The following is a 26,828-nucleotide window of genomic DNA, read 5'->3' as shown; positions in this document are numbered from 1 at the left end:
ATACAACATGCAATTAAGATAGAAGGAGGAATGTAAAGGAGGAAGTAAACCTCATGGAGGGAAAGTAGGAGAGAAAGAGAGAAAGAAGTAGGAAAGGTATATTCTCTTAGAATAGCTATTAGCTCTTGGCTACAACACACATACCACCACCACCACTACCAATAACAACAAAAACAAAAACCAACTACCTTTTTTTCTGCATATAAAACAACTGATTAAGCTTCTAAAAATTTATATAACCAGCTTAATTTTATTCATTGGTTTATTTGGTTTTGTGCTGGCCCTGGGCCTAGAACTCGAGGCCTGCCTGTCACTAAGCTGTTGTGCTCAAGGCTACACTATAGCCAAAATCTGCTTTTTAGTGATTAACTGCAGGTAAGATTCTCATGGACTTTCTTGCCTGGGCTGGCTTCGAACTTGAACCTCATATTATGGTATTTGAAAATCTGTCCATTAGGTTATTATACCCATATATAAGCATCTTGCTACTTAAAATCACTTTATATAAGTAGCCTTCATTACTTTCAGAAAAGCATCATGTCATCATTTAATCAAATCCCAAATCTTAATTTAAAAAAAAAATGGGTCAGAAGGATCAGAAAACAATCCTGTTTCAGCTAAAATGAGTAGAGAGAAGGAGTGTAGAATACATGCATACCTGTTATGTAACCAGACTTCTATTTTTTATTTTATTTATTTATTCATTTATTTTGTTGGCCGTGGGGCTTGAACTCTGGGCCTGGGCGCGGTCCCTCAGCTCTTCAGCTCAAGGCGAGCGCGCTACCACTTGAGCTACAGCGCCACTTCCGGTTTTCTGGTGGTTTATTGGAGATAGGAGTCTCATGGTCTCTCCTGCCCGGGCTGGCTTTGAACCACGATCCTCAGATCTCAGCCTCCTGAGTAGCTAGGATTACAGGCGTGAGCCACCAGCGCCCGGCATGTAACCAGACTTCTAATTGCCTTTAACAAATTTATTAAAATCAATGAATCAATCTTACAAATTCTGGTTTAGCCAGGCGCCGGTGACTCACGCCTATAATCATAACTACTCAGGAGGCTGAGATCTGAAGATCACAGTTCAAAGCCAGTCCTGGCAGGAAAGCCCATGAGACTCTCCAATAAACAGACAGAAAACCAGAAGTGGCATGCTGCAGCTCAAGTGGTAGAATGCTAGCCTTGAGCTGAACAGCTCAGGGACAACACCCAGGCCCAGAGTTCAAGCCCCATGACCGACAAAAAAAAAAAAGAAAAATTCTGGTTTAGATCAGCAAATTACTTATTGTTTGTAACAGCTAATCCAACAATTAGGAAAATATTTGTACTCGATACCAGATTTTATATTCCTTCATGTCACTGACTTCTCCTCCTGAGGCTTAAACTCAGGGCCTGGGCACTTTTGAGCTTCTTTTGCTCAGGCTAGCACTCTACTACTTGAGCCACAGTGCCACTCTGGCCTTTTCTGTTTATATGGTTAGTACTCTACCCCTTGAGCCACAGTGCCACTTCTAGCCTTTTCTGTTTATGTGGTACTGAAGAATTGAACCCAGGGCTTCATGCATGTTAGGCAGGAACTCTACCACTAGCCACATTCCCAACTTGAAGTCAGATATTTTGTCTTATTAAACTTTATAGACCTACCATCCCTCACCCACTCCTATGAGACAGCCTCCAGTCTGATGTTTGCTGAATCTAATACTCAACAATTTATTCATTTGACAAGTATTTATTGGTAGCCTATTATTATAATAAAGTACTAGGGAAAAAGATAATGTGACAGTTGAAACCACACATAAAAACTTATCAACTACTAACAAAAGTATATAAGAGAAGTACAGAACATAGACAGGTAGTCAGATCCCCCCGCCCCCGCCCCCAATATCCAAATCTAGTGAGAATGTCCCTGCCACCAAAGCTATTATCTTCTGGCACAAAAATTTTATTAAGATGTCTACAAAGACCAGGCACACTAATGTACAAATCTGTTATTCAAGCACCTAAGAGGCAGAGATGAAATTATCTTGGTTTAAGGCCAGCCTAGGCAAAAATGTAACCAAAAAGGCTGGGAGCAGTGGTATATACCTGATATACCGGCTATGGGGGAAAAATAAATAGGGAAGAGACAGCAGAGAGGAAAGGCGAGCATGATACTCTATTCAAAAGCAGGGCTGGGAAGTTGGCTCAGTGGTAGAATGCTTGCCTTGCATGCATGAGGTCCTGGGTTCAATTCCTCAGCACCACATAAGAAAAAAAAAAAAGCCAGAAGTGGCGCTGTGGCTCAAGTGGTAGAGCGCTAGCCTTGAGCTGAAGAGCTGAGAGACAGCGCCCAGGCCCAGAGTTCAGGCCCCACAACTGGACCCAAATAATAATAATAACTAAAGCAAAAAGAGTTTGAGGTATGGCTCAAGAACCTGAATTTAAGCCCAGTATCACAAAAAAAAAGGGGGGGAGGGGGACAGATGCCAGTGGCACATGTTTGTAATCCTAGCTATTTAGGAGGCTGAGATCTGAAAATCCTGGTTTGAAGCCAGACTGGGCAGGAAAATAACAGGCAGGAACCAGCTCCAATTTTTCTTTTCTTTTCTTTAATTGGTCATGGGGCTTGAACTCTGGGCCTGGACACTGTCTCTCAGCTCTTTAGCTCAAAGCAAGCACTCTACCACTTGAGCCACAGCACCACTTCTGGTTTTGTGAGTGGTTTATTGGAGATCAGAGTCTCAGACTTTCCTGCCCGGGCTGGCTTTGACCAGAGATCCTCAGATCTCAGCCTCCTGCATAGCTGGGATTACAGGCATGAGCCACCGGCAGGCATGAGCCACCGGCAGGCATGAGCCACCGGCAGGCATGAGCCACCGGCAGGCATGAGCCACCGGCAGGCATGAGCCACCGGCAGGGATGAGCCACCTGGCTCCAATTTTTCTTTATTATATACATCATTACATTTACAAAAAGAAAAATTATCTGCCTTCCCTCTAAACTTTCCCACAAACAAGTAGAAAACAATCTTGCTTTATGCAATGGATAAATGCCAATTAAAACTTACATAGTGGGGCTGGGAAGGTGGCTCAGTGGTAGAGTGCTTGCCTTGTATGCATGAGGCCCTGGGTTCTATTTCTCAGCACCACATAAGCAGAAAAAAGCCAGAAGTGGCGCTGTGGCTCAAGTGGTAGAGAACTCACCTTGAGCTGAAGAGCGCAGGGACAGCGCCCAAGCCCAGAGTTCAAGCCTCACGACCCACCAAAAAAAAAAAAAAAAGATTATGATGGAACTAAAAAATTCCTATTGCTTAGTATTTTTACTGACTTTATGTGTTTAGAAATACTTAGATTCATGGGCTGGGAAAGGGCTCAGTGGTAGAGCGCTTGCCTTGCATGCATGAGGCCCTGAGTTTGACCCCTCAGCACTACATAAGCAGAAAAAAAAAGCCGGAAGTGGTGCTGTGGTTCAAGTGGTAGAGCAGTAGCCTTGAGGTAAAGAGCTGAGGGACAGCGCCCAGGCCCAGAGTTCAGGCCCCACGACTGGACCCTCCCCCCCCCAAAAAGAAATATTTAGATTCACAAATATTTATGTGTTCACTACAAATACCTATAGAACTTAGTATAGAAACTTGGTGTACAGATTTTACAGGGGCAATAGGCTATATCATATAGCTTAGATGTACATAAGTATATTCTTAAGATGTTCATACAATGATGAAGCTGCCTGATTAGGAACACAGCTCAAATTGTAGAGCATTTGCCAAGTAAGAATGAGGTCCTGAGGTTGGGAAGATGGCTAGTGGTAGAGTGTTTGCCTCACATGTATGGGGCCCTCGGTTCAATTCCTCAGCACCACATAAACAGAAAAAGCTGGAAGTGATGCTGTAGCTCAAGTTGTAGAGCACTAGCTTTGAGCTGAAGAGCTGAGGAACAGCGCCTAGGACCAGATTCAAGCCCCATGACAGACAAGAAACAAACAAAAGATCTAGTATTATACCCCTTCAAAGGAAAAATGTTTTAAGCTAGAAGCAGAGCACTGGTGGCTTGCAACTGTAATCTTTTTTTGTTGTTGTTGTTGGTAGTGGGGCTTGAACTCTGGGCATGGGCGCTGTCCCTCAGCTCTTCAGCTCAAGGCGAGCGCTCTATCACTTGAGCCACAGCACTTGAGCCACAGCACCACTTCCGGTTTTGTGAGTCCACTTCCGGTTTTGTGAGTCCTTTATTGGAGATAACAGTCTCACAGTCTTTCCTGCCCAGGCTGGCTTTGAACTGCAATCTCAGCCTCCAAAGTAGCTAGGATTACAGGCGTGAGCCACTGGCGCCCTGCACAACTGTAATCTTACTCAAAAGATTGAAATCTAGCCAGGTGTCAGTGGCTCCCACCTGTAATCCTAGCTACTCAGAAGGCTGAGATCTGAGGATAAAGGTTCAAAGCCAACTGGGGCAGGAAACTCCATGAGACTCTTATCTCCAATAAACCATTCAGAAAACTGGAAGTGGTGCTTTGGATCAAGTGGTAGAGCGCTGGCCTTGAGCTGAAGAGCTGAGGGATAGTGCCCAGACCCAGAGTTCAGGCCCCATGATTGCCCCCCCCTCCCCCCCAAAAAAACCCTGAAATCTGAGGATAGTGGTTCAAAGCCAGCCCATACAAGAAAGTCTGTGAGACTCTTACCTCCAATTAACCATCAAAAAGCAAAACAAAACAAAATCCACAAAAGTAGAGCTGTGGCTCAAGTAGTAGAGGGCTAGCCTTGAGCAAAAAAGTTCAGAGACAGCACCAAGGTCCTGATTTAAAGCCCCAGGACCAGCACAACAAAACTGAAGCCAGAGCTGGATGCCAGTGGCTTCTGCCTGTAATCCTGGCTACTCAGAAGTCTAAGATTCAAAGGATCAAGGTTCTTGGACAGCCTGAGAAAAAAAGTCCACAAGACTTAAAAAGTTAGTACAGAGATATGGCTCAAGTAGTGAGAGTGCCAGACCAGCAAACAAGCTGTGCAAGTTCAAACTTTGGTACAGATTAGAAAAAAAAAAAAAAAATGCCAGGCTCTGGTGGCTCACGCTTGCAATCCTAGTTACTCAGGAAGCTGAGATTTGAGGATCATGGTTCAAAGCCAGCCTGGGCAGGAAAGTCTGTGAGACTCTCATCTCCAATAAACCACCAGAAAACTGAAAGTGGCACTGTAGTTCAAGTGGTAGAGTATTCACCTTGAGCTGAAGAACTGAGGTACAGCGCCCAGGGCCCAAGCTTAAGCTCTGTGACCAACCAAAAAAAAAAAAAAAAAAGGGTCTTTGGGTGGAACATCTAATTCCAGCACTTTGAAGTAGAGGAAAGAGAATAGCAAGTTTCAAACTAGTCTGACCTACAGCAAGACCTTGTTTAAAACAAAACAAAAACAGAAAACTTCTCTGGAATAATATAAAGCTTAGAAATGATTCTTTCTATAAGAAAAGATCAATCTTCCATCAAAAGCAATCCCATTAGATCCACCTATCTACTTATGGATTCTATTACTCTCAATTCAATAGATAAGAATATAGATGGGCTGGGAATGTAGCTCAGCGGTAGAGTGCATGCCTTGCAAGCATGAGGCCCTGGGTTCAATTCCTTAGCACCACATAAACAGAAAAAGCAGGAAGTGGCGCTGTGGCTCCAGTGGTAGAGCACTAGCCTTGAGCTGAAGAGCTGAGGGACAGAGCCCAGACCCAGAGTTCAGGCTCCACGACCGGCAAAAACAAACAAACAAACAAACAAAAAAAGAATATAGATCTATAGGAACACTTAAAGTAAGAGTATTGGAATGAGGTTTTAAAGTTAAATCTGATTTCAAAGGTGCACATATGCTTTCTATTTCATATGACAAAATATAAGACTGATCCAAATTGTGGTATTTATCCAAATTTACTGTTAGAACTTCATAGAATAATTTGTTCTAGGTTTAACATTTTCACTTATCAAGTCCTTTAAAGATGAAACTAAATGATCACTACAAAGGAAAAGAACAAATACTGTGAACTCAACAAACTAATGTAAACAAATTTTAGTTGGAATTAGTGTAGCTTCTATTGGGACAAGCTTTCTATGTTTTTTTTTTTTTCTGCTGGTCTTGGAGTTTGAACTCAGGGCCTAATTGCTGACTTAGAGGGTTTTTGTTTTTGCTACCACTTGAGCCACAGGGGTTCCAGTTCTGACTTTTTGGTAGTTTATTACAGATAAGAGTCACAGATGTTCCTGCCTGGGCTGCCTTCAAACCATAATCCCCAGATCTCAGCCTCCTGAGTAACTAGGATTATAGGCATGAGCCATAAGCACCAGGCTAGGGTTATGTAATTTTAGAGCAAAAGCCAATTTCAATGGTCATGTAACTTAAGAAGAAATTTGAGGGGCTGGGAAGGTGAATCAGTGGTAGAGTGCTTGCCTCGCATGCATGAGGCCCTAGGTTTGATTCCTCAGCACTATGTAATCAGAAAAGGCCAGAAATGGGCTCTGTGGCTCAGGTGGTAGAGCACTAACCTTGAGCTGAAAAGCTCAGGGACAGCACCCCAGACCCAGAGTTCAAGCCCCACGACCAACAAAAAAAAAAAAGCAGCAATCTGAGGCATAAACATTAAACTACTAGCCGGGCGCCGGTGGCTCATGCCTATAATCCTAGCTACTCTGGAGGCTGAGATCTGAGGATCATGGTTCAACGCCAGCCCGGGCAGAAAAGTCTGTGAAACTCTTATCTCCAACAAACCATCAGAAAACCAGAAGTGGCCCTGTGGCTCAAGTGGTAGAGCGCTCGCCTTGAGCTGAAGAGTGCAGGGACAGCACCCAAGCCCAAAGTTCAAGCCCCAGGACCAACAACAACAACAAAAAAACCCCATTAAACTACTTTGCCCCAAGGTCATTATATATCCCTTTAAGGGCACTCTATGCCCCAAATGTCACACTGTAAAGAAAAAATTAACTAATGGAAAGCTCTAGGTCTTTCCAGTTACTCAGCTATGACTTTGTCTTTCCAGAGTCTTGTAGCAATGATGTTTAAAAGATCAATTTATAGAGGCTGGGAAGTTGGCTCAGTGGTAGCGTGCTTGCCTCGCACGCATGAGGCCCTGGGTTCCATTCATCAGCACCACATAAGCAGAAAAAAGCCGGAAGTGACACTGTGGCTCAAGTGGTAGGGCACTACCCTTGAGCTGAAGAGCTCAGGAACAGCTCCCAGGCCCAGAGTTCAGCTACCAAAACCAACAACAACAACAAAAAGATTAATTTATAAATCATAATTGACTACACTGGTAAGTCTCTCAAGCCACAATCACTACATTATACCACATACTCAAATAGCTTCAAATTTGCTTATGACTGTAGAATTCTTTAGAATTCTTGAGAACCACAAAGGATCATAGAATTTCTAGATCACATAGTCAAGACTGAATGATCAGACAAAATCTAGTATTAGTGGCTTAACTATTAACACAATAAAAGTTATATTGGGGGCTAGGAAGGTAGCTCAGTGGTAGAGTGCTTGCCTTGCATTCATGAGGCCCTGGGTTTGAATCCTCAGCACCACATAAGTAGACAAAGCTTGAAGTGGCACTGTGGCTCAAGTAGTAGAGTGCTAGCCTTGAGCTGAAGAGCTGAGAGACAGCACCCAGGCCCAGAGTTCAGGCCCCAGGACCAACTAAAAAAAAAATGTTATACAAAAACCTCACAAAATTAATCTATAATACACATGAAAAACATTTCAAATGCTTGAAAAATATTCAAATGCTATTTCAACACAAATGTGATAGCATTTTTGTTGCATATCAGACAGGTAAATATTAAATTTTAATAACTTTGAACTGGAGACATGGTATAAAAGGTAGAGTATCAACCATGACTGAAAAAAACATTCAAGAGCATGACAGCCTGTCAAAAGCATGACATATACATAAACACATACAAAAAAAGCTTAACACCACCAAATTGGAAAGAATATAGTGAAACAGAAATTCCCAACAGTTATTATAAGTATAAATTCAATTTTTTTGTATACCAGTATCCATCATAATTTAAAGTAAACAGTCTTTTTTCTTTTTTTTGTCAGTAGTGGGGCTTGAACTCTGGGCCAGGGTACTGTCCCTGAGCTCTTTCAGATCAAGGCTAGTACTCTACCACTTGAGCCACAGCACCACTTCCAGTTTTCTGGGGGTTTATTGGAGATAAGAGTCCTACGGAAAGCCGGGCGCTGGTGGCTCACTCCTGTAATCCTAGCTACTCAGGAGGCTGAGATCTGAGGATCGAGGTTCAAAGTCAGCCTGGGCAGGAGAGACCGTGAGACTCCTATCTCCAACAAACCACCAGAAAACCGGAAGTGGCGCTGTAGCTCAAGTGGTAGAGCACTCGCCTTGAGCTGAAGAGCTGAGGGACAGCGCCCAGGCCCAGAATTCAAGTCCCACGACCGACAAAAAAAAAAAAAAAAAAGTCCTACGGATTTTCTGCCCGGGCCGGCTTTGAACTTCGATCTTCAGGTCTCAGCCTCCTGATTAGTTAGGATTACAGGTGTAAGCCACCGGCACCCACCAAAGTAAACAGTCTTTTAGCATAATTTTTTTTTCTGCCCGAGACCAGGACTTACACTCAGTAACTGATGCTTGATGCTCATTGGCAGGTACTCTTCCACCTAAGCATGCCTTCAATGTCTAGCAGAGTAATTTTTTAAATTTTTATTTATTTATTTGTCAGTTGTGGGGCCTGAACTCTGGGCCTGAGCACTGTCCCTGAGGTCTTCACCTCAAGGCTAGTGCTTTACCACTTGAGCCACAGCGCCACTTCCGGCTTTTTCTGCTTATGTGGTACTGAGGAATCAAACCCAGGGCCTCATGCATGCAAGGCAAGCACTCTACCACTGAGCCACCTTCCCAGCCCTTTTTTTTCTTTCTTTCTTCTTTTTTTTTTTTTGGCCAGTCCTGGGGCTTGGATTCAGGGCCTGGGCACTATCTTTTGCTCAATGCTAGGACTTTACCACTTGAGCCACAGCTCCATTTCCAGCTTTTTCTGTTTACATGGTGCTGAGGAATCAAACCCAGGGCCTCATGCATGCGAGGCAAGCACTCTACCATGGAGCCCCTTCCCAGTCCCAGCTTGATATTTAAGATGTGTTCCAAAACATTATTTGTGGTAACAACCAAAAAAGGATACAAGTGATTAATTATGGTGCATGCTCAAATGTACAGAAAAATGTCTTCAACATATTACATTAAAAACAAGAATGCAAGCCAGACATGATAGCTCATACCTGTAATCCCAGGTACTTGGGAGATGGAGATCAGGAAGACCATAGTTCAGGCCAGCCCAGTTAGTGAGACCTCATTCTCATCAAACAAGCCAGGGAGCAGCGGTCTGTGCCTATCACACCAGATATTCAAGAGGCATAAAGGAAGACTGCTATTCAGGCTTGTAGGGGAGACTGGAGGGATATAAGACTATATTCTGAGAGGAAAACAAGCCTAAAGCAGACAGCAAAGTGCTCAAGCCTGTAATCCTAGCTTCTTGAGTGGCAGAGATCAAGGGATCAATGATTTAAAGTTAGACCAACAAGTTTGCAAGACTCCATTTCAACTACTGGCTGGGCACAGTGGTGTGTGCCAGTCATCCCAACAACAAAGGGAAGGACAAATAGGAGGATCAAAGTTCAGGCTAGCCTGGGCCTAAAGTGAAACCCCATATTGAGAATAACCAACACTTGTTGAGCACTGGTGGCTCAGTTATTCAGGAGGCTGAGTTCTGAGGATTACAGAAAAGTCCATTAGACTCATACCTCAATTAACCACCAAAAAGCCAGAAGTGGAGCTGTGGTCCAAGTGGCAGAGTACTAGCCTTGAACAAAAGAAGCAGCTCAGGGACAGTGCCCAGACTTTTTAGCTCAAATCCGAGGACTGACAATATAATAATAACAGCAACAACAACAATCAGAAAGTCTGAACTAGAGGTATCTCTCAAGTAGCAGAGCACCAGTTGTATGTGAAAAAAGCTAACAGTACAATGACTTAAATTCAAACTCCAGTTATATCTGTCTGTCTGTCTGTCTGTTACACACACACACACACACACACACACACACACACACACACACACACAGAAGTGGTAGAGTGCTGGCCTTGTAAGCATGAGGTTCTCCAAGTACCTGAATTATAATACACTGAAATATAATTCATATGGAAAAAATAGAGAGAAGTATTTTTTTTTAGTGAAAAGCTCATGGTCATAGTTTAGAAACAAGAGAACCAAACTTCAGTGTGGTATGTAGAGAGACAAAACAACTAATACTCTGTGTCTTGCTTTATTATAGTGGGGAAAAAAAGACATGTGACTTTTGGGATGAAGTAGGCTTTAAACATGGCAATATGTTTTAGATCTTGTTTTTAGATAATGTTTTAAATACTTCAGGATACCTAATGTCTCTATAGAAAATTTACATTGCATCTTGACATTAAGGACATATTAAGAAACATTCATCCAAGCTGGGTGTCTGTAATTACAGCTCACACCTGTAATCCTAGCTACTCAGGAGGCTAAGATCTGAAGAGTGCAGTTCAAAGCCCACCTGAGTAGAAAGTCTATGAGACTCTTATTTCTAGTAAACTACTCAGAAAAGGCTGGAAGTGGTAAAGTGCTAGCCTTGAGCACAAAGAGGCTCAGGGATAGCACCCATGCCCTGAATTCAAGCCACAGGACCAGAAAAAACAAAACACATTAATCCCAGAATTATCCAACATATTAATACAGAAACCTAACTGAAAAATAAGGGTTACTAATTTATGGGAAGGGGGCTGTACAGTACTGGGGCTTGAATCCAGGGCCTTGTTACTTATTTGTTCTACCAACTGAGCAATGTCTCCAACTCTTTTTGCTTTCAGCTTATTTTTAAGACAGGATCTTGTGTTCTCTGCCCTGGAGAAGCTTCATGCCATAGCCCTTCTACTTCCACATTGTAGCTAAGATTATAGGCACATAACAACTATGCCTAGTCCTAATGTATAAACCTTTATTTTTTTAGACTGAACTCAAAGCCTAGAGGCTTGCTACTACCACTTGAGCTACACCTGAATCATTTTTTCTTTTAGGTTATTTTTCAAATAGGGTCATAACTTTTTTGCCTTTCTTGCCTGGGAACAATCTTTGGATGGATATCCTCCCACATGTACCTATAATTATAGAACTCCCCACCATGTCCATCCTATTTGTTGAGATGGAGTAGGCTCACTTCCCCCTACAGCCTACTTCTGAGTAACTGGAATGACAAATATGAGTCACCATTATCTGGCCAATTCATAATCTTCAGGCACAAAAAGTTTAGGAAATACTGAAAAATGGAAAAAAAGGGCATGGGCTCTGATATCTATATACCTCACCACTACTTGTGAAATACATGATTCCTTATATTTGTTTTCTATCTGTAAAATGAAAATACTCCTCACATGAGTGGTTAGCACAGGAGAGATTTTTTTTTTCCCTCCAATATAGGCCAGGCTGGTTCCTAAACTGGCTCTGTACCCCAGGCTGGCTTAAAACTCAATATCCTCTCCTGCCTCAGACTCCGAAATGCTAGGATTACAGGCACTTAACAATGTGCCACCACACAAAGATAAGCAGTGCTGGGAACTAAATCCAAGGCTTTGTGCTTGCTACACAAGTTCTCTTACCCCTGAATTATAACTTTTCATATAGTGGTTTACATGTTGGCTTTTGGTCAGCAATGAACGTTTGTTGTTGTTTTGGGGATTTTTGTCGGTTGTGGGGCTTGAACTCAGCCTGGGTATTATCCCTCAGCTCTTCAACTCAAGGCTAGTGCTCTACCACTTGAGCCACAGCACCACTTCCAGTTTTCTGGCAGTCTACTAGAGATAAGAATCTCAGGGACTTTCCTGCCTTGGCTGGCTTTGAACCTCATCCTCCTATCTCAGCCTCCTGAGTAGCTAGATTACAGGTGTGAGCCATCGGCACCTGACAGCAATGAAAATTTTATAAAATTTTCCTGCCTGGGCAGGAAAGTCTGTGACACTCTTATCTACAATTTATTCTACCACTTGTTCAAGTGGTAGAGTACTAGTGTTGAGGGAAAAAAGCTCAGGGACATACCCAGGGTTCAAGCCCCAGTATCAGCGTGTACACACACATAAATGTGCGCACGTGCGCACATACACGTGTGTATGTGTGTGTGTGTGTGTGTTATATTGTATCTGGATGGGCACCGGTGGCTCACACCTGTAATCCTAGCTACTCGGGAGGCTGAGATCTGAGGATTGGGGTTCAAAGCCAGCCCGGGCAGAAATGTCTGTGAGACTCTCCTCTCCAATAGAAAACCGGAAGTGGCACAGTGGCTCAAGTGGTAGAGCGCTAGCCTTAAGCTGAAGAGCTGAGGGACGGCATTCAATCCCAGAGTTCAAGCCACATGACCGACAAAAATAAGATTTGTTTGTTATCTTCAAAAAGTCTGATGGATTAGAGAAAGGAAGAAATTAAGATCATGGGTTCCAATAAAGTACAAGGAACTACTCAACAATTAATACCTTCATGGCACTTCTACTCCAGTGGACGAAACAGATCAGTTAACAGTGATCAGAAGACAAGTAAAGAAGGGATATGGGGGTGGAAAGTGATCAGAAAATGCTGTTTCAGGTAAAATAGGGCAGTGGTGGTGGTGCTCATCTGTAACCCCAGCACTTGGGAGACAGGAGGATGAGGAGAATAGGACAACCTAGGCTACATAGTGAGAATAGGGGGGGAGGGCAGCGACAGGGGGGAGTTAGTGGATCCCACCTATAAATTCTAACTACTCAGGAGGCTGAGATCTGAAGCTCCCAGTTTGATGCCTTCCCTAGCGGGCAAATCTGAGACACGCATATTCAATTCATGAGCAAAAAGATGGAAATAGAGGTGTGGCTCAAGTGGTAGAGGACTAGCTTTGAGCTGAAGAGCTGAGGGACAGGGCCCAGGCTCAGGGTTCAAGCCCTACGACCGGTATTTAAAAAAAAAAAAGACCCTCTCTCAAAAAAAATTAAATTAAAAAAGAGTACAAAAGACTAGATGAGCTGGGCGCTGGTGGCTCACTCCTGTAATCCTAACTACTCAGGAGGCTGAGATCTGAGGATCGCGGTTCAAAGCCAGCCCGGGCAGGAAAGACTGTGAGACTCCTATCTCTAATAAACCACCAGAAAACTGGAAGTGGCGCTGTAGTTCAAGTGGTAGAGAGCTCGCCTTGAGCTGAAGAGCTGGAGGACAGAGCCCAGGCCCAGAGTTCAAGTCCCACGACAGACAAAAAAAAAAAAAAGACTAGATGAGAATAGAAAAGCAAGCTGAACTAAAGTTTCGAAGACATTTCATTTTATTCCAAAACTAAGAAATATGAAATATGGATTATCCAAATAACTACAAAGACATTGTTTTCTTTAGTTCTGTCTTCACAACAACATAGTAACAGAGAACAATAAATAGTATTATCATTTCATTTGACAAAAGATTAAATTAAGACTTATAGAAAATAGCATGCTGAGGTTCATAGAGCTAGTTTAAAGGTGAAGACTGAATAGTAGGCCCCACCCCTTTACCAGTGGGTTTCAATGACCACCAGTTAATTTTAGTCTGAAAATAATAAATGGAAAATTCCAGAAATAAATACATTAAGTTTTAAATTGCAAACTGTTCTAAGAATTCTGATGAAACCTTGTGCCATCCACTTTAGTCCCAACCCAGAAATAAACCATTCCTCTGTCCATCTTATCCAAGATGTATATACTACTTCCATATTGTTAGCCAGCTCAATGAGGTATTCAAGTAATTCTTACACAGTATCCAATGGATAAGTAGTCACAATGCCTATATCTTCAAGTTCCCTTCATCTAAGGAAGGGTTCACAATAAGCTATTTTGATAAAGAAATGTAATTCATTCAATTCCTTATTGAAGTATACTGTAATATAATAGTTATATATGGGCTGAGAAGGTGGCTCAGTGGTAGAATGCTTGCCTGCCATGCATGAAGCCCTGGGTTCGGATTCCTCAGCACCACATAAGAAGAAAAAGCCAGAAGTGACACTGTGGCACAAGTGGTAGAGTGCTAGTCTTTTTTTTTTTTTTTTGGGTTCGGTCGTGGGGCCTGGACTCTGGGCCTGGGCGCTGTCCCTCAGCTCTTCAGCTCAAGGCTAGCACTCTACCACTTGAGCCACAGCGCCACTTCCAGCTTTTTCCTTTTTGCTTATGTGGTGCTGAGGAATCAAACCCAGGGCCTCAGACATGCAAGGCAAGTGCTCTACCACTGAGCCACCTTCCCAGCCCCTAGAGCGCTAGTCTTAAACTGAAGAGCTGAGAGTTCAGGTCCCTCAATCCACAAAAAAATAAAAAATAATGATAATAGTTATAACTTCTATTTTCTAGTTATTGTTAATCTCTTACTATGCCTGATTTTATAAATTAAACTAGTATAGGTATATATGGGGTGGGGGAGGACTAACATTTGGTGTTACTAGCAGTTTTAGGCATGGGATGGGCATGAGTGTCTTGTAATGTATCCTGAGAGATTCTGAAGGGATACCACTGTATGATATTATCATACTCAGAGCTCTTGTACCCAAATCACTAATCTAGGAAATGATGTTTTAATTTAATCTTATTTCTTATTTTATTTTATTTTTTGTCAGTCGTGGGGCCTGAACTCTGGGCCTGGGCGCTGTTCCTCAGCTCTTCAGCTCAAGGCTAGCACTCTATCATTGGAGCCACAGCACCACTTCTGGCTCTTCCTGCTTATGTGGTGCTGAGTGATCAAACCCAGGGCTTCATGCATGCCCCATGATCATTAAAAATCTACAATCCAGGCATGGTGTAACAAAGATAACCCAGTATTCAGGAGACTGAGGCAAAAAGATTACAAATTCAGGACTGGAAAGGTGGCTCAGTGGTAGAGTGCTTGCCTTGCATGTATGAAGCCCTGGGTTCAATTCCTCAGTACCAAATAAGCAGAAAAAGTGCCAAAGAGCTGAGGGACAGCATCCAAGCCCAGAGTTCAGGCCCTACCACTGACCCAAAAAAAAAAAAATTACAAGTTCAAGTCCAGCCCGGGTTACATAGTGAGACCCTGACTCCAAAAAAGAAAATAAAAACCTACAAAGTCACTTTTAGAACCTAAAACTATCCCAAGCAGGGCACTGGTGGCTCACCCCTGTATTTCTAGCTATTCAGGAGGCTGAGATCTGAGGATGGCAGTTCCAAGCCAGCCTGGCCAAGAAAGTCAGTGAGACTCATATCTCCAACTAACCACCTGAAAACCAAAAGTGGAGCTGTGCCCCAAAGTAGTAGAGTACTAGCCTTGAGCACAAAAGCTCAGGGACAATGCCTAAGTCCTGAGTTCAAGCTCCAAGACAGACAAAATAACTAAATAAATAAAAATGCCAGGTGCTGGTGGCTCACACACTGTAATCCTAACTACTCAGGAGACTGAAATCTGAGGAACATGCTTCAAAGCCAGCCCAGGCAGGAAAATCTGTGAAGACTCTTATCTCCAGTTAACCACCAGAAAATCAGAAATGATGGCTATGGCTCAAAGTGGTAGAACTCTAGCCTTGAGCAAAAAGAGCTCAGGGACAGTGGCCTGAGAGTTCAAGCCTCACAACTGACAACAATAACAATAACAATAAAAAATTAAAATAAGCAAGGCACCAATGGCTCACACCTGTAATCCTAGCTTCTTGGGAGGCTGAGGGCTAAGGACTGTGGCTCCAAGCCAGCCTAGGCAGAAGAGTCTGTGAGGCACTTATCTCCAATAGACTACTCAAAAAAAGCCAGGTAGAACTGTGGCTCCATGACAGGCAAACAACAACAAAAGTATTGAAAAACTTTTTTTTTTTTAATTTTGTCGTGAACTCAGGGCCTGGGCACTGTCTGCCACTCCAGGTTTTGAGTGGTTAATGAGAGATATGAGTCTTTTTTTGGGGGGGGACGGGGGGTCTGGTCATGGGACCTGAACTCTGGGCCTGGGCGCTGTCCCTCAGCTCTTCAGCTCAAGGCTAGCGCTCTACCACTTGAGCCACAGCGCCACTTCCAGCTTTTTTTCTTTTTGCTTATGTGGTGCTGAGGAATCGAACCCAGGGCCTCAGGCATGCAAGGCAAGCGCTCTACCACTGAGCCACCTTCCCAGCCCAAGATATGAGTCTTATGGAGACTTTTCTGCCTGGGCTGATTTCCAATAGCAATCCTCAAATCTCAGCCTCCTGAAGAGCTAAGATTACAGGTGTGAGCCACCTGTACCCAGCAAAAGCCTTCAAATTTTATGTTACAAATAAAGCCACAAGTTATAAACTTTTCAAAGTCTTGATTCCAAAAGTATGGCAAAAATTTAAGAAGACATCAACTTATTTATTTTTTGGTCATGGGGCTTGAACTCAGGGCCTGGGCTCTGTCCCTAAGCTTTTGTACTCAAAGCTATTGCTCTACCACTTTGAGCCCTGTGCCACTTCGAGTTTCCCGGTGGCTAATTAGAGATGAGTCTCCGGAACCTTCATGCCTAGGCTGGCTTCAAACTGAGATCCTCAGATCTCAGCCTTCTGAGTGGCTAGGATTACAGGGCTGAGCCACCGGCACCCTGCTAAAGACATCCATTTTTTAGCAAAGAAAGACTGTTTTCTGATGTTAAAACAATCAGAAAGGGAAAACCTTTTTGGAAAAATGAAAAATAAAAAGCATTATATCCCAGCCACTGAATACATACATTAGTTGAACAGACTTTATCTGAGTATCATTTTCCTAGTAACTATTACTTCTGGAGTGTTATTTGTCTTCACAGATTTGAAAAAATTGAAAATATACCTACAAGGAGACAAGCTTCTCAATTTCATTCATCTGTCATTTTATTTGAGTTAGTGCAATTTCAAAGATTGGTCCATTTTTATTAAGGGTTGCAACAGATGAAGATAATATAATGCCAACATGTTGCACAAGGGTCCTAAATTTGGTCCAATTTAAATCTTCAGGACAGAATTTCTGAGTAAACCTTTGATGAGAAAACATCCTACGAAAAAAAAAAAGCATTAAAAAAAAAAAAAAAAAAAAGAAAACATCCTACGAGCACAGGTAAAGTCTTTATAACACAATACTATTACACCTATCTCTATATCCTAACTTCTCTTCAATACTCATACAATCATGTTTCTTTATTCTGCTTTTCAAATGGAAAAGCAAGAGCTATTCAACCAACTCAGTTAATGGTAAAAGTTTTTCCTGCTTCTCTTGACTTTATCTTGGCTACAGGAAAAAGAAATTAACAAAAATACCATGACACCCACTAAAGATGAATGGATCCAAAAATTGTGCTACCTATATACAGTGGAATATTACGCAGCCATTAGAAAGGACAAAATAAAGTTAGAGCCAGGCACCGCTGGTGGCTCATGCCTGTAATCCTAGCTACTCAGGAAGCTGAGATCTGATGATCGCAGTTAAAAGCCAGCCTGGGCAGGAAAGTCCACGAGACTCATCTTCAATTAACCACCAGAAAACCGTAAGTGGTGCTGTGGCTCAACTGGTAGAGTGCTTGCCTTGAGCTGAAGAGCTGAGGGTCAACACCCAGACCCAGAGTTCAAGTCCCACGACCGACAATAAATAAATTACTAGTAATAAAGTTGGAGCTGTAAGCACTATACAAATCAAAATATATATATATGTATCTTTTGACAAGCTTCAATCTGACTGGAAATATCTACATTAAGAATTAATCTATATTTTTGTTATCATTGAGGAAGACAAATTAAGCTGAGAAGTCCTACTTCGTAACCTACAATTGTTTTCCTGCTCCCATACTTCCCCTTGCAGGTAGCCTTCTCTTCTCCAGTAGCATACTGAGTTCCTTCTCAAGTCTACCACTGACACTGGAATTCTGTCTCCTCCCCATCACCACACCTTTACATGATTCACTTTCATCCTTTTAGAATAGGGCTTTATCCTATCAAAGTGGCTTCTCCCACTACTAAGCATATATTACAATCTATAATTAACCTTTCTAAATTTATTTTTACTGTCTTCACTCTAGGATGTCCCATGAGGGCTCTCTCCTCACCACTGTCTCTACAACATCTTCTTTTCCATTATTAACAAAACTACTCTGAAAATAATGTCATTTCTACAATATCCTACCAACAGTAAGCTCATCAAGGGTAAGTACTGGTTACTTACTCTGTTTCCTCGCTCAGCACTTGGGCCTGGCATCAATCTAAAGAGTCAGTAAAAATCTTGTAGCATAAACCAGTATTCTAAATAAGAGTGATTGTTACTAGTAAGCAGAAAATAATTACAGGCTGTATACACAAAAACTGGTTACAACGTAAGGGAGAAATTAACAAGGACAAAATTCCACTCAAAGAGAAGGTGCTCTGGAATCAGCAGAAAGGGGGGGAGGGCACTCATGCAAATCAACTCTTGATTGTGCTCTAGAATAACAAAACAAATTGTTCCCCCTCCTCCCATTCCAATGCCACAATTCATTCGGCACACTCGATTGCTCACTAGGAGTTCAAGTACCAATACATTAGGATTATTTTGAATTCTCTAAGGTACACCGGGCAAGAAGCAAAAGGGATGACTGAAACCTGATAGTACAAACATCAGAAGTAGAAATAACAATGGCAAATGTTTACGTTTTGAAAATATTTGAAGAAAAACCTCGGCACGATCTAGAACAAACCAAACACGTGCATAAACACGTAGTTATAGGTTGGGACTCCTATAGCACAAAATGATCCATCACATAACTACCAAAAGAGGCCATACTGTCTCTGTCTCTTCTTTTACTCGAGACTATTCGCCACCACAAGGCTCTTCGGCCTCGCTCCTGGTTAGCAGAATCCTCAAATGAATACAAGAAAAGGTGAAACCCTCAAAAAGGGTGAGGGGCAAAAACCAATCAACCACCAGTCCCACAACCCATAACAGCCCTTAAACTAAGCCTTTCAAAACCAACTGTCATTATCTTTTAGAGGCCAGAAGACTCCACAGACAAAAAAACAAAAAAACTCAAAACATTGGCTTTCCAGTTAGGAAATCAGCACTCCACTTTAAAAACAAAACAACAAAAAAGGCATCTTCTTGCAGGCACGGGCAATTAATCCCTCAGGAGGCAGTGACGCTCCAACTACCCAGCCAAGACACAGGAGACAGGGCACGGCCTCTCCCTGGAGCCGGTGGCGGTCTCCGGGCTCAATGAGCCCAGCCCAACCCACCAGGGCAGTGGCTAAAGTCGACTGTGGCGAAGCAGGGCCAGCACTGAGCTTCTGGCTGGGCCTTACCGGCCTGGGGGCGCGGCGGGACCCGGGGATGGTGTTGCTCTCAGAGCAGCTCGGAGGCTGCAACGGATCGGGGGCCTCTTCCCCTCGGCCCCCGCCCCGCTGCCCACAGTCAGCCAGTCAACCCCTTACCTGGCAGAAGCTCCGGCAGTAGTTCAAAGATGAGACCTCCGACACCTCCTGTTCCCTCAGCTCTGTCTCCAGCTGCCACAGACACGGTCTCAGACCGGGGGCTCCGGGTGCCGGCGATGTAGGGCGATGACCCCGAGCCATGGACTCAGTCTCAGCACCATCTCCGGTTCCCGCTCCCGCCGGTGCCTTAGCCTCAGCCTCGGTGGCGACGGCGGCTGCGGCGGCGACGGCGGTGGCGGCGTCTCCCTTTCCGTCCGCCATCTTCCCACGGCCCAGCAGCGCGTAGGCAACCAAGCCACGTGACCCGCCGCTGGGCCCGCCCCCCTGTCGCCCGCGCGCACTGACGCACTCCCTGGCGACGCCGGCGCTCGCCTGATTCCGTCACTAGGGCGCCGAGCGCTCCGATGCTCTCTCTGAGGCCTGCGCAACAAACGCTCTAACAGCCGCCTAGCAACAGCTTGTCAGGAGTTCTAGTCCACCTCGTCTCTTTAGGCCGTTTGGAGTTATGGGTCGTCTGGCTGGAACTTCTGTAGACATTCTAGATATGATGGCGATGACTGAGCTGCAAATTGAAGATGAGAGGAAGGTGGAAAGTGGTCCTAAGAGCCTAGAGCAGTGGCCGGTGTTCCCAGCTCTAGGGGCGGGGTGTAAGTAGGAAGATCCTAATCTGAAGCCAGTCACCTCCTGAAAAAAAAACAGCAGGTTGGAGGCGTGGCTCAAGTGGGAGGGGAAGCGGGAAGCGTGAGTTCAAACTCCACCTCCACCAAAACAAAGCATCCCTAGTGGGAGGAGGAAAAGAAGAAGCTATGGTTGTTAGATCCAAATGAAAATTAGTTCCAAGCAAACTGAGTTTATGATAGGGATGGTGTTACAAGTCAGTGGGGAAATGAAGCGGCGCCGAGAGAGAAAGTAACTTTTTTTGAGAGAAAGTAAATTAAGATCCATTTCTACCTCAAACCATATCCATAATTAAAGGTCATATGATTTAAACACATCAAAAAAAGTGCTAGGCGTGGTGGTTCACACCCGTAATCCCTTGTACTCAGGTTAAAAGGCAGGAGGTCCTCTAGAGGCTGTCTTAAACCAACAAAAAGAAAAAAATTTTCTCCCACACAGGAAGTCACAATAGTAAATGTAAAAGGCAAAAATCATGGGATTAATTTAAGAATGGCAAGACTTATCAGTGAATGGAATGAGGAACAGACTCAAAATTGCCTTAAGAGCATAATTGGATTTGATATGGGAAAACTGGACCTGAGAGAAGAGAACACTCACCCCCCCCCCAAAAAAAAAGGTTGGCCTGGGGTATAAATTAAGGACACTTTTTTAGGGAAGGGGTCAATCTTGGGGCAGTGGATGGGTGCTGTCACTGACCTCCTTTTGCCTAAGGCTGGCACACTTTCACTCAAGCCACGGCCCCATTTCCAGCTTTCCCAGCTTTTTGATGGTTAATTAGAAGTCTCACAGACTCTTGGGTTGGCTGGGTTGGCTTCAAACAGTGATCATCAGATCTCCCTGAGTAACTAGGATTACAGGTGTGAGCCACCAGTGCCCAGCTGACATTTTTATTTCAAATGGAGAGACCTGCCGCGAATGGTCCAGGTGTAAGTAGATGGATAGAGCTGGTAGTTGAAAGCCTCAGCCCAGAAGACCACACTGACACCAAGTCACATACAGCAAAGTTTATTGTCAGCAAGTTCACAGGCTGACCCTTCTGGGCAGGGATTAGTACTAGTCCTTGAGCAAGGTGGTTTATATAGCTAGAGGATGGGGGTGGAGAGAATTTCACTAGGGGCTGGGAGTACTCTGCTGTCTGGTTTGTGTGAGATGTGGAGTTTGTGAGGTGCATGAGAGCAGGGGATTTTGTTGTGGTAGGGCTATGGTTTATGGTTGCAGCTGCCTGTGTCACCTGATAAGGCCTGAGTCAGCTAATTTTGGGGAATGACCTGAGTCATTTCGGGGAAAGACCATGCTTTACATCAGGGCCTAAGAAAGTGGAGTGGCTCCTTAGGTGGAGGAGGTTAGGATAAGATAAAGTCATCAGCTGAATTGGGGGAAATGTCAATGATGGGTTTTTGTTTTTTGTTTTTTTGGTTTTGGTTTTTAGTGGGCATTTTTTTGGTTGGTCGTGGGGCTTGAACTCTGGGCCTGGGTGTTGTCCCTCAGCTCTTCAGCTCAATGCTAGCCCTCTACCACTTGAGCCACAGGGCCACTTCCAGTTTTGTGAGTGGTTTATTGGAGATAAGAGTTTCACGGACTTTCCTGCCCAGCTTGTCTTTGAACCGTGATCCTCAGATCTCTGCCTCCTGAGTAGCTAAGATTACAGGCGTGAGCCACTGGTGCCCAGCTCAATGGTGGGGTTTTTTGGTGAAGAAAGAGAACAAAAAAAAATTGTTACAGTTGTTTCAAAATGAGATAGGAAAGAATATATACTAGAGGGGGCTGGGAAGGTGGCTCAGTGGTAGAGCACTTGCCTTGCATGCATGAGGCCCTGGGTTCAATTCTTCAGCAACACATAAGCAAAAAGAAAAAAGCTGGAAGTGGCACTGTGGCTCAAGTGGTAGAGTGCTAGCCTTGAGCTGAAGAGCTGAGGGACAGTACCCAGGCCCAGAGTTCAGGTCCCATGACCGGACCCAAAAAAAAAAATATATATATATATACTAGATTTTATACACACACACACACACACACACACACACACACACACACACACACACACACACACACGAATATCCATTAGGTAAGTAGAGAAGTGTTAAAAGACACTAGTGATAGTACAATATGTTTCAGGTCCTGTCCTAAGGCTGAAAATATAGGGGGGAAAAATAAGTCCTGAAGCCAGGTGTCAGTGACTCACACCTGTAATCCTAGCTACTCAGGAGACTGGGATCTGAGGACTGCAGTTCAAAGCCAGCCCAGGCAGGAAAGTCTGTAAGACCCTTCTCTCCAATTAACTACCAGAAAACCAGATGTATCTCAGTGGCTCAAAGTATTGGATGCTAGCGTTGAGTACAAAAGCTCAGCGACAGTGCCCAGGCCCTGAGTTCAAGCCCCACAACTGTATTAGGTATGGAAATTTTTTTCCATACAGAAATATACCAAAAGATTCTGGGGCCAAATTTTTAGGGTTTATTTCCCAGCTTCAGCTTTATATATGTACCTTTCAATCTCTTTAAGCTTCAAGTTCTTTTTTTCTTGTCCTACCCTCCTTCTTTTCCCTTAGTCCCTCTACTTTGTACACTATGAGGTCTGAACTTAGGGTCTTAGGCATATAGGCAAGTGCTCTACCATTGAGCCACTAGCTCTCTTGTTATTTGGTTTAGGAATTGTCTATTTTTATTTTTTTTTTTCATGGGTTTGTCTCCTGCCTCTGCTTCCCTAGTACCTGGGATCACAGGTAGGCACCATCACACCGAGCATGTTTGTGTTTTGAAACAGAATCTCACTACTGTGTAGTCCAGGCTAGTCTATGAATGTGTGATTCTCATGCCTCTGCCTCCTAAATGCTGGGATTACTTGTATACATGACCATGCCCAGCTTGCTTGCTTTCTCTCTTTTGATTGTTCTTTTTCTTCCTCCTTTCCTTTTTTCCCCCTTTGATGTGTTGGGGGTGGGGGGGTTCTCACTATGGCAAATATTCCACAACAATGATTGTCTCAAGTCAGCACTCTTAAAGTGCCTAGAACAGAGCCTGCCTTAGTAAGCAATTTATATATATTATTACTGTTACTTCTACAAGGATAATCTTTCTGAGGAAAATCTTAGTTTCCCTAACTGGATTTCCATACAAAATATTGACTGTAGAAAACATCTACTGTCAGGATTGCTCTGTAACAGAATGATTATGGAACAGATCCATATTGGAGATTATTAAAAGAGCGGATTAAGTGGCGCTCTAGCTCAAGTGGCAGAGCGCTCGCCTTGAGCTGAAGAGCTGAGGGACAGCACCCAGGCCCAGAGTTCAAGCCCCACGACCGACAAAAAAAAAGAGCGGATTAAAATTTCTGATTTACAAATTGAAGAATTTGATTTTATTATTTCACCTAGGTAGTAATTAAATCACCAGAGTACAATTTACTAATTTATCCTAAGAAATATAATGCCATCCCTGAAGAAAAGTGAGCTTGGGAAACAAAATTAGCACAAGAAGTTTCCTTAGGGAGTATAGAATCGGTATAGAGGGAACAAGGACTCAGATCATCATCACCATACTCAAGCTTCTGTCTCATTTATTTCCTATTCTTTTTCTCTTCCTCAAACTCTAATGAAGTTGGAGTTCCAGTCTTATCAATTTGTCCTCAAGAAATTTTCTTCCATCTTTTCCTTTACCCACCTGAACATGAAGAATGAAAACATAAAAATATTACAGACCTCGGTGCCAGTGACTTACACCTGTTATCCCGGCTATTCAGGAGGTTAAGATCCGAGGATTATTGGTTCAAAGTCAGCCCTAGCAGGAAAATGCTGAAAACAGTCATCTTCAATTAACCAAAAAACTGAAAGTGGAGCTATAGCTCAAGCTATAGCCTTGAGTGAAAAATCTAAGAGTCAGTGCCCAGGCTCTGAGTTCTAGCCCTACAACCAGCATATATACACACATAAAAGACAATAATATAGCATGATGTCCTCTAAAAGTATGAAGAGAATTTGAAGGGCAAGAATAGCTACTAGATGAGGAAGTAGTGTATATGCTCCAGAACTTTATTGTGAATTATCCAGGACTGTCATTGAGGCAAGATAAATAGAATTAGGTAACGGAGTCAGAAAACATCTTTGCAGAAAGTACACTCATACATTCCACTACATCTCTTATTTATGTGTTTGTTTGCTGTACTGGTAACTGAACTGAGCCTTGCCTAGAAAGTGCTTTACCACTTGAGCCATCTTCCCAGTTCTTTTGCTTTTAGATTATTTTTCAGGTAGAGTCTTGTGCTAACTTTATTTCCAGTTTGTCTTGAACCAAAATCATCCTACTTCCTAAATATCTGAGACCACAAATATGAACCATCATACTCAGCTTGTTTATGAAATGAGATCTTTTTTCTCCTGCCTCCACCTCCTGTTTACCTTTTTATTTTAGATGTTAAGTGAGTTACTATTTCCAATCAAAAAAAGGAATGTTCCAAGAAGCAGTCAGTCACATTACAAGGTTCTTTCATTGTAAAGCCACAACTTGATATTTGGATGGTACATGAAAATAGGAACTTAAGAAAATGATTGAACTTTTCAAGGTGACCACTTATCTAGCTTAGATGGCATAAACTACTGGAATGATGACTGATCATATGAGCCTTTTGGGTCCCACTCTCTGGACATCAGGATGTGATTTCCCTTTCTCCATGCTTTACTCTGCTTTATTAATAAATCTTTGCTGGTCCTTTACTTGTGAATCTTGTCAATAATCGTTTTGAAATTCTTTTCATCAGGGAATGTAAGAGCTTTGATGGGGAGGATAATTGGGAAGTTGAGTTGGGATTACCCCTTTTCTATTGGGGATAGGCCTCACCTATCAGAGATAACTCCTCACCACCCTATTATACATTTCCCTGGTGACATTACCCATACTTCCAAGGCTCTTTCCCTCAGAATTGCTATTATCACCTAACTAGAACTCTAGGATTCTGTCTCTTCCCTAAGGTTACAATTCCTTTCTGGGGGAGGGGAATGTTGCTTTTTTTTGGGGGGGGGTCGGTTGTGGGGCTTGAACTCTGGACCTGGGCACTATCCCTCAGCATTTCAGCTCAAGGCAAGCACTCTACCACTTGAGCTACAGCGCCACTTCCGGTTTTTCTAGTGGTTTTATTGGAGATAGGAGTCTCACGGTCTTTCTTGCCCTGGCTGGCTTTGAACCGAGATCCTCAGATCTCAGCCTCCTGAATAGCTAGGATTATAGGCATAAGCCACCAGCACCCAGCTTGTTGCTTTGTTTTAATGAAGGTCCAATAGCTTAGAGTCAGAGAAACCCCAAAGGAGATGGAAACACCAACACCTCTTTCAACCTTTTTCTTCCTACCAAAGATTGCCTCTTTCCCAAGAATACTTCTAAAATTCCTCTGCTCTTCAGGGGATTTTATATTCGGTGGACTTAATGGATGATTCTTTCATTATGCCACCACCCTTAGACAAACCTAACAACTTTTGTTAGGCCTATTTCACAGGCTTCCCAGCAAGTATTACCGGCTTCTAGTTCATCCCCTTACTTCCTGACATTCATCTTTCTAAATTTAACTCCATTATTTAACATGAGAGTGAGGGAAAAGGTGAGATTGACTAGAGTATATTGTAAATTTATGGAAATATAACAATGAAATCCTTCTTTGCATAACTTACATAAGCTATCCAAAAATAAATAGAATTAAAATTATCCAGCCTTCTTGCTTGAAATAGAATCAAAATCTCCAGCCTGCTTGGAGCAATAGTTTCTTCCAAATGGTATCTTGTCTCTTTTCTCCATTTCATAGATTAGGCAGAGTAGATGATTACATATATTTATTTAATTACTATTTACTGTGTCCTATTCAGTCAAATATATGGTTGGGAAGATAGCCCCACAGAATGAAGAGAACTTGTTTTGAAGTCAGAGACTGAATCCTAGCCCCATCATTGACTAGTTTATTATCTTGACCAAGTTTTTGTTTCATTTTGTTTTTAGCAACAAGGTATGTAACCCAAGCCAGCCTTGAACTTACAATCCTCCTGCCTCAACCTCCCAAGTGCTTGGATTGCAGATGTGAGACAGGCCACTATACCTGGTTAAATTAAGTTTGTTGTTGTTATTGTTGTTTTAAGTTCTCTGAGCCTTGGGCTCATTGCACAGGCAAGAGAATCTTAACTTGAGGACAAGTAACTTGACAGTTTGGTCAAGATAGTTTGTCCACACTGCCCCCTAGAGGAGCATTATTTCTGACACAATAGATGCTGAACTCCATGAATGTTTGATTATCTTTGTGAGCTACCCAAACATACTGGAAACAGAGAAGGCTCCAGATGATCCCTGTAGGTGAGCTCTCAGTGTAGCAGTGGACTACCAAGAAAAGGTTCAGTGTCCAGGAGAGGGCAGCAGAGACTCAACCTAATCAACAATCACCAAGCAACAGGGTGACCTTGGGAGTCACAGTTATTTCTGTGAGTTGGAGAAGTCATGTGATTGAAAATTTGCTCTACTGCCACTTAAATATGTAGGGGGTTCTTCAGAGTTTGAAGTTTTAGGATGTTGCTAAATGTGTATATTTGTAAGGTCAGGTATATTTCTGAGCCACATGTAAAATGGACATAATACTTACCTTTCAGGGTTATAAGGAACAAGGGAGAAAATAGAAAATAGACTCACATAAAGTACTAATGTGATATTGCAAAATAATTGCACAGTAAGTGGCAACTGCCATTCCTGTTTTGTGACAGTCTTGTTTTGTAATCCAGGCTGGCCTTGAA

The 26,828-nt window shown here is 43.0% G+C and overlaps 1 protein-coding gene across 1 annotated transcript in view; it reads right to left on the bottom strand.

The window, feature by feature from the left end:
* Rlf (RLF zinc finger) overlaps window positions 1–19,657 on the bottom strand; it is a 69,881-nt gene extending 50,224 nt beyond the window's left edge. Inside the window, exon 1 of the mRNA XM_042677293.1 lies at window positions 19,397–19,657. Within this exon, the coding sequence (XP_042533227.1) occupies window positions 19,397–19,657 (261 nt within the window). The remainder of the gene's footprint in view (window positions 1–19,396) is intronic.
* Between the last annotated feature and the right edge of the window lie 7,171 nt (window positions 19,658–26,828).

Source organism: Dipodomys spectabilis, unplaced genomic scaffold, assembly GCF_019054845.1.
Source record: "Dipodomys spectabilis isolate Male_0828 unplaced genomic scaffold, ASM1905484v1 ptg000002l, whole genome shotgun sequence".
Lineage (NCBI taxonomy): Eukaryota > Metazoa > Chordata > Mammalia > Rodentia > Heteromyidae > Dipodomys > Dipodomys spectabilis.
This window is presented reverse-complemented; position numbering and strand designations above follow the sequence as displayed.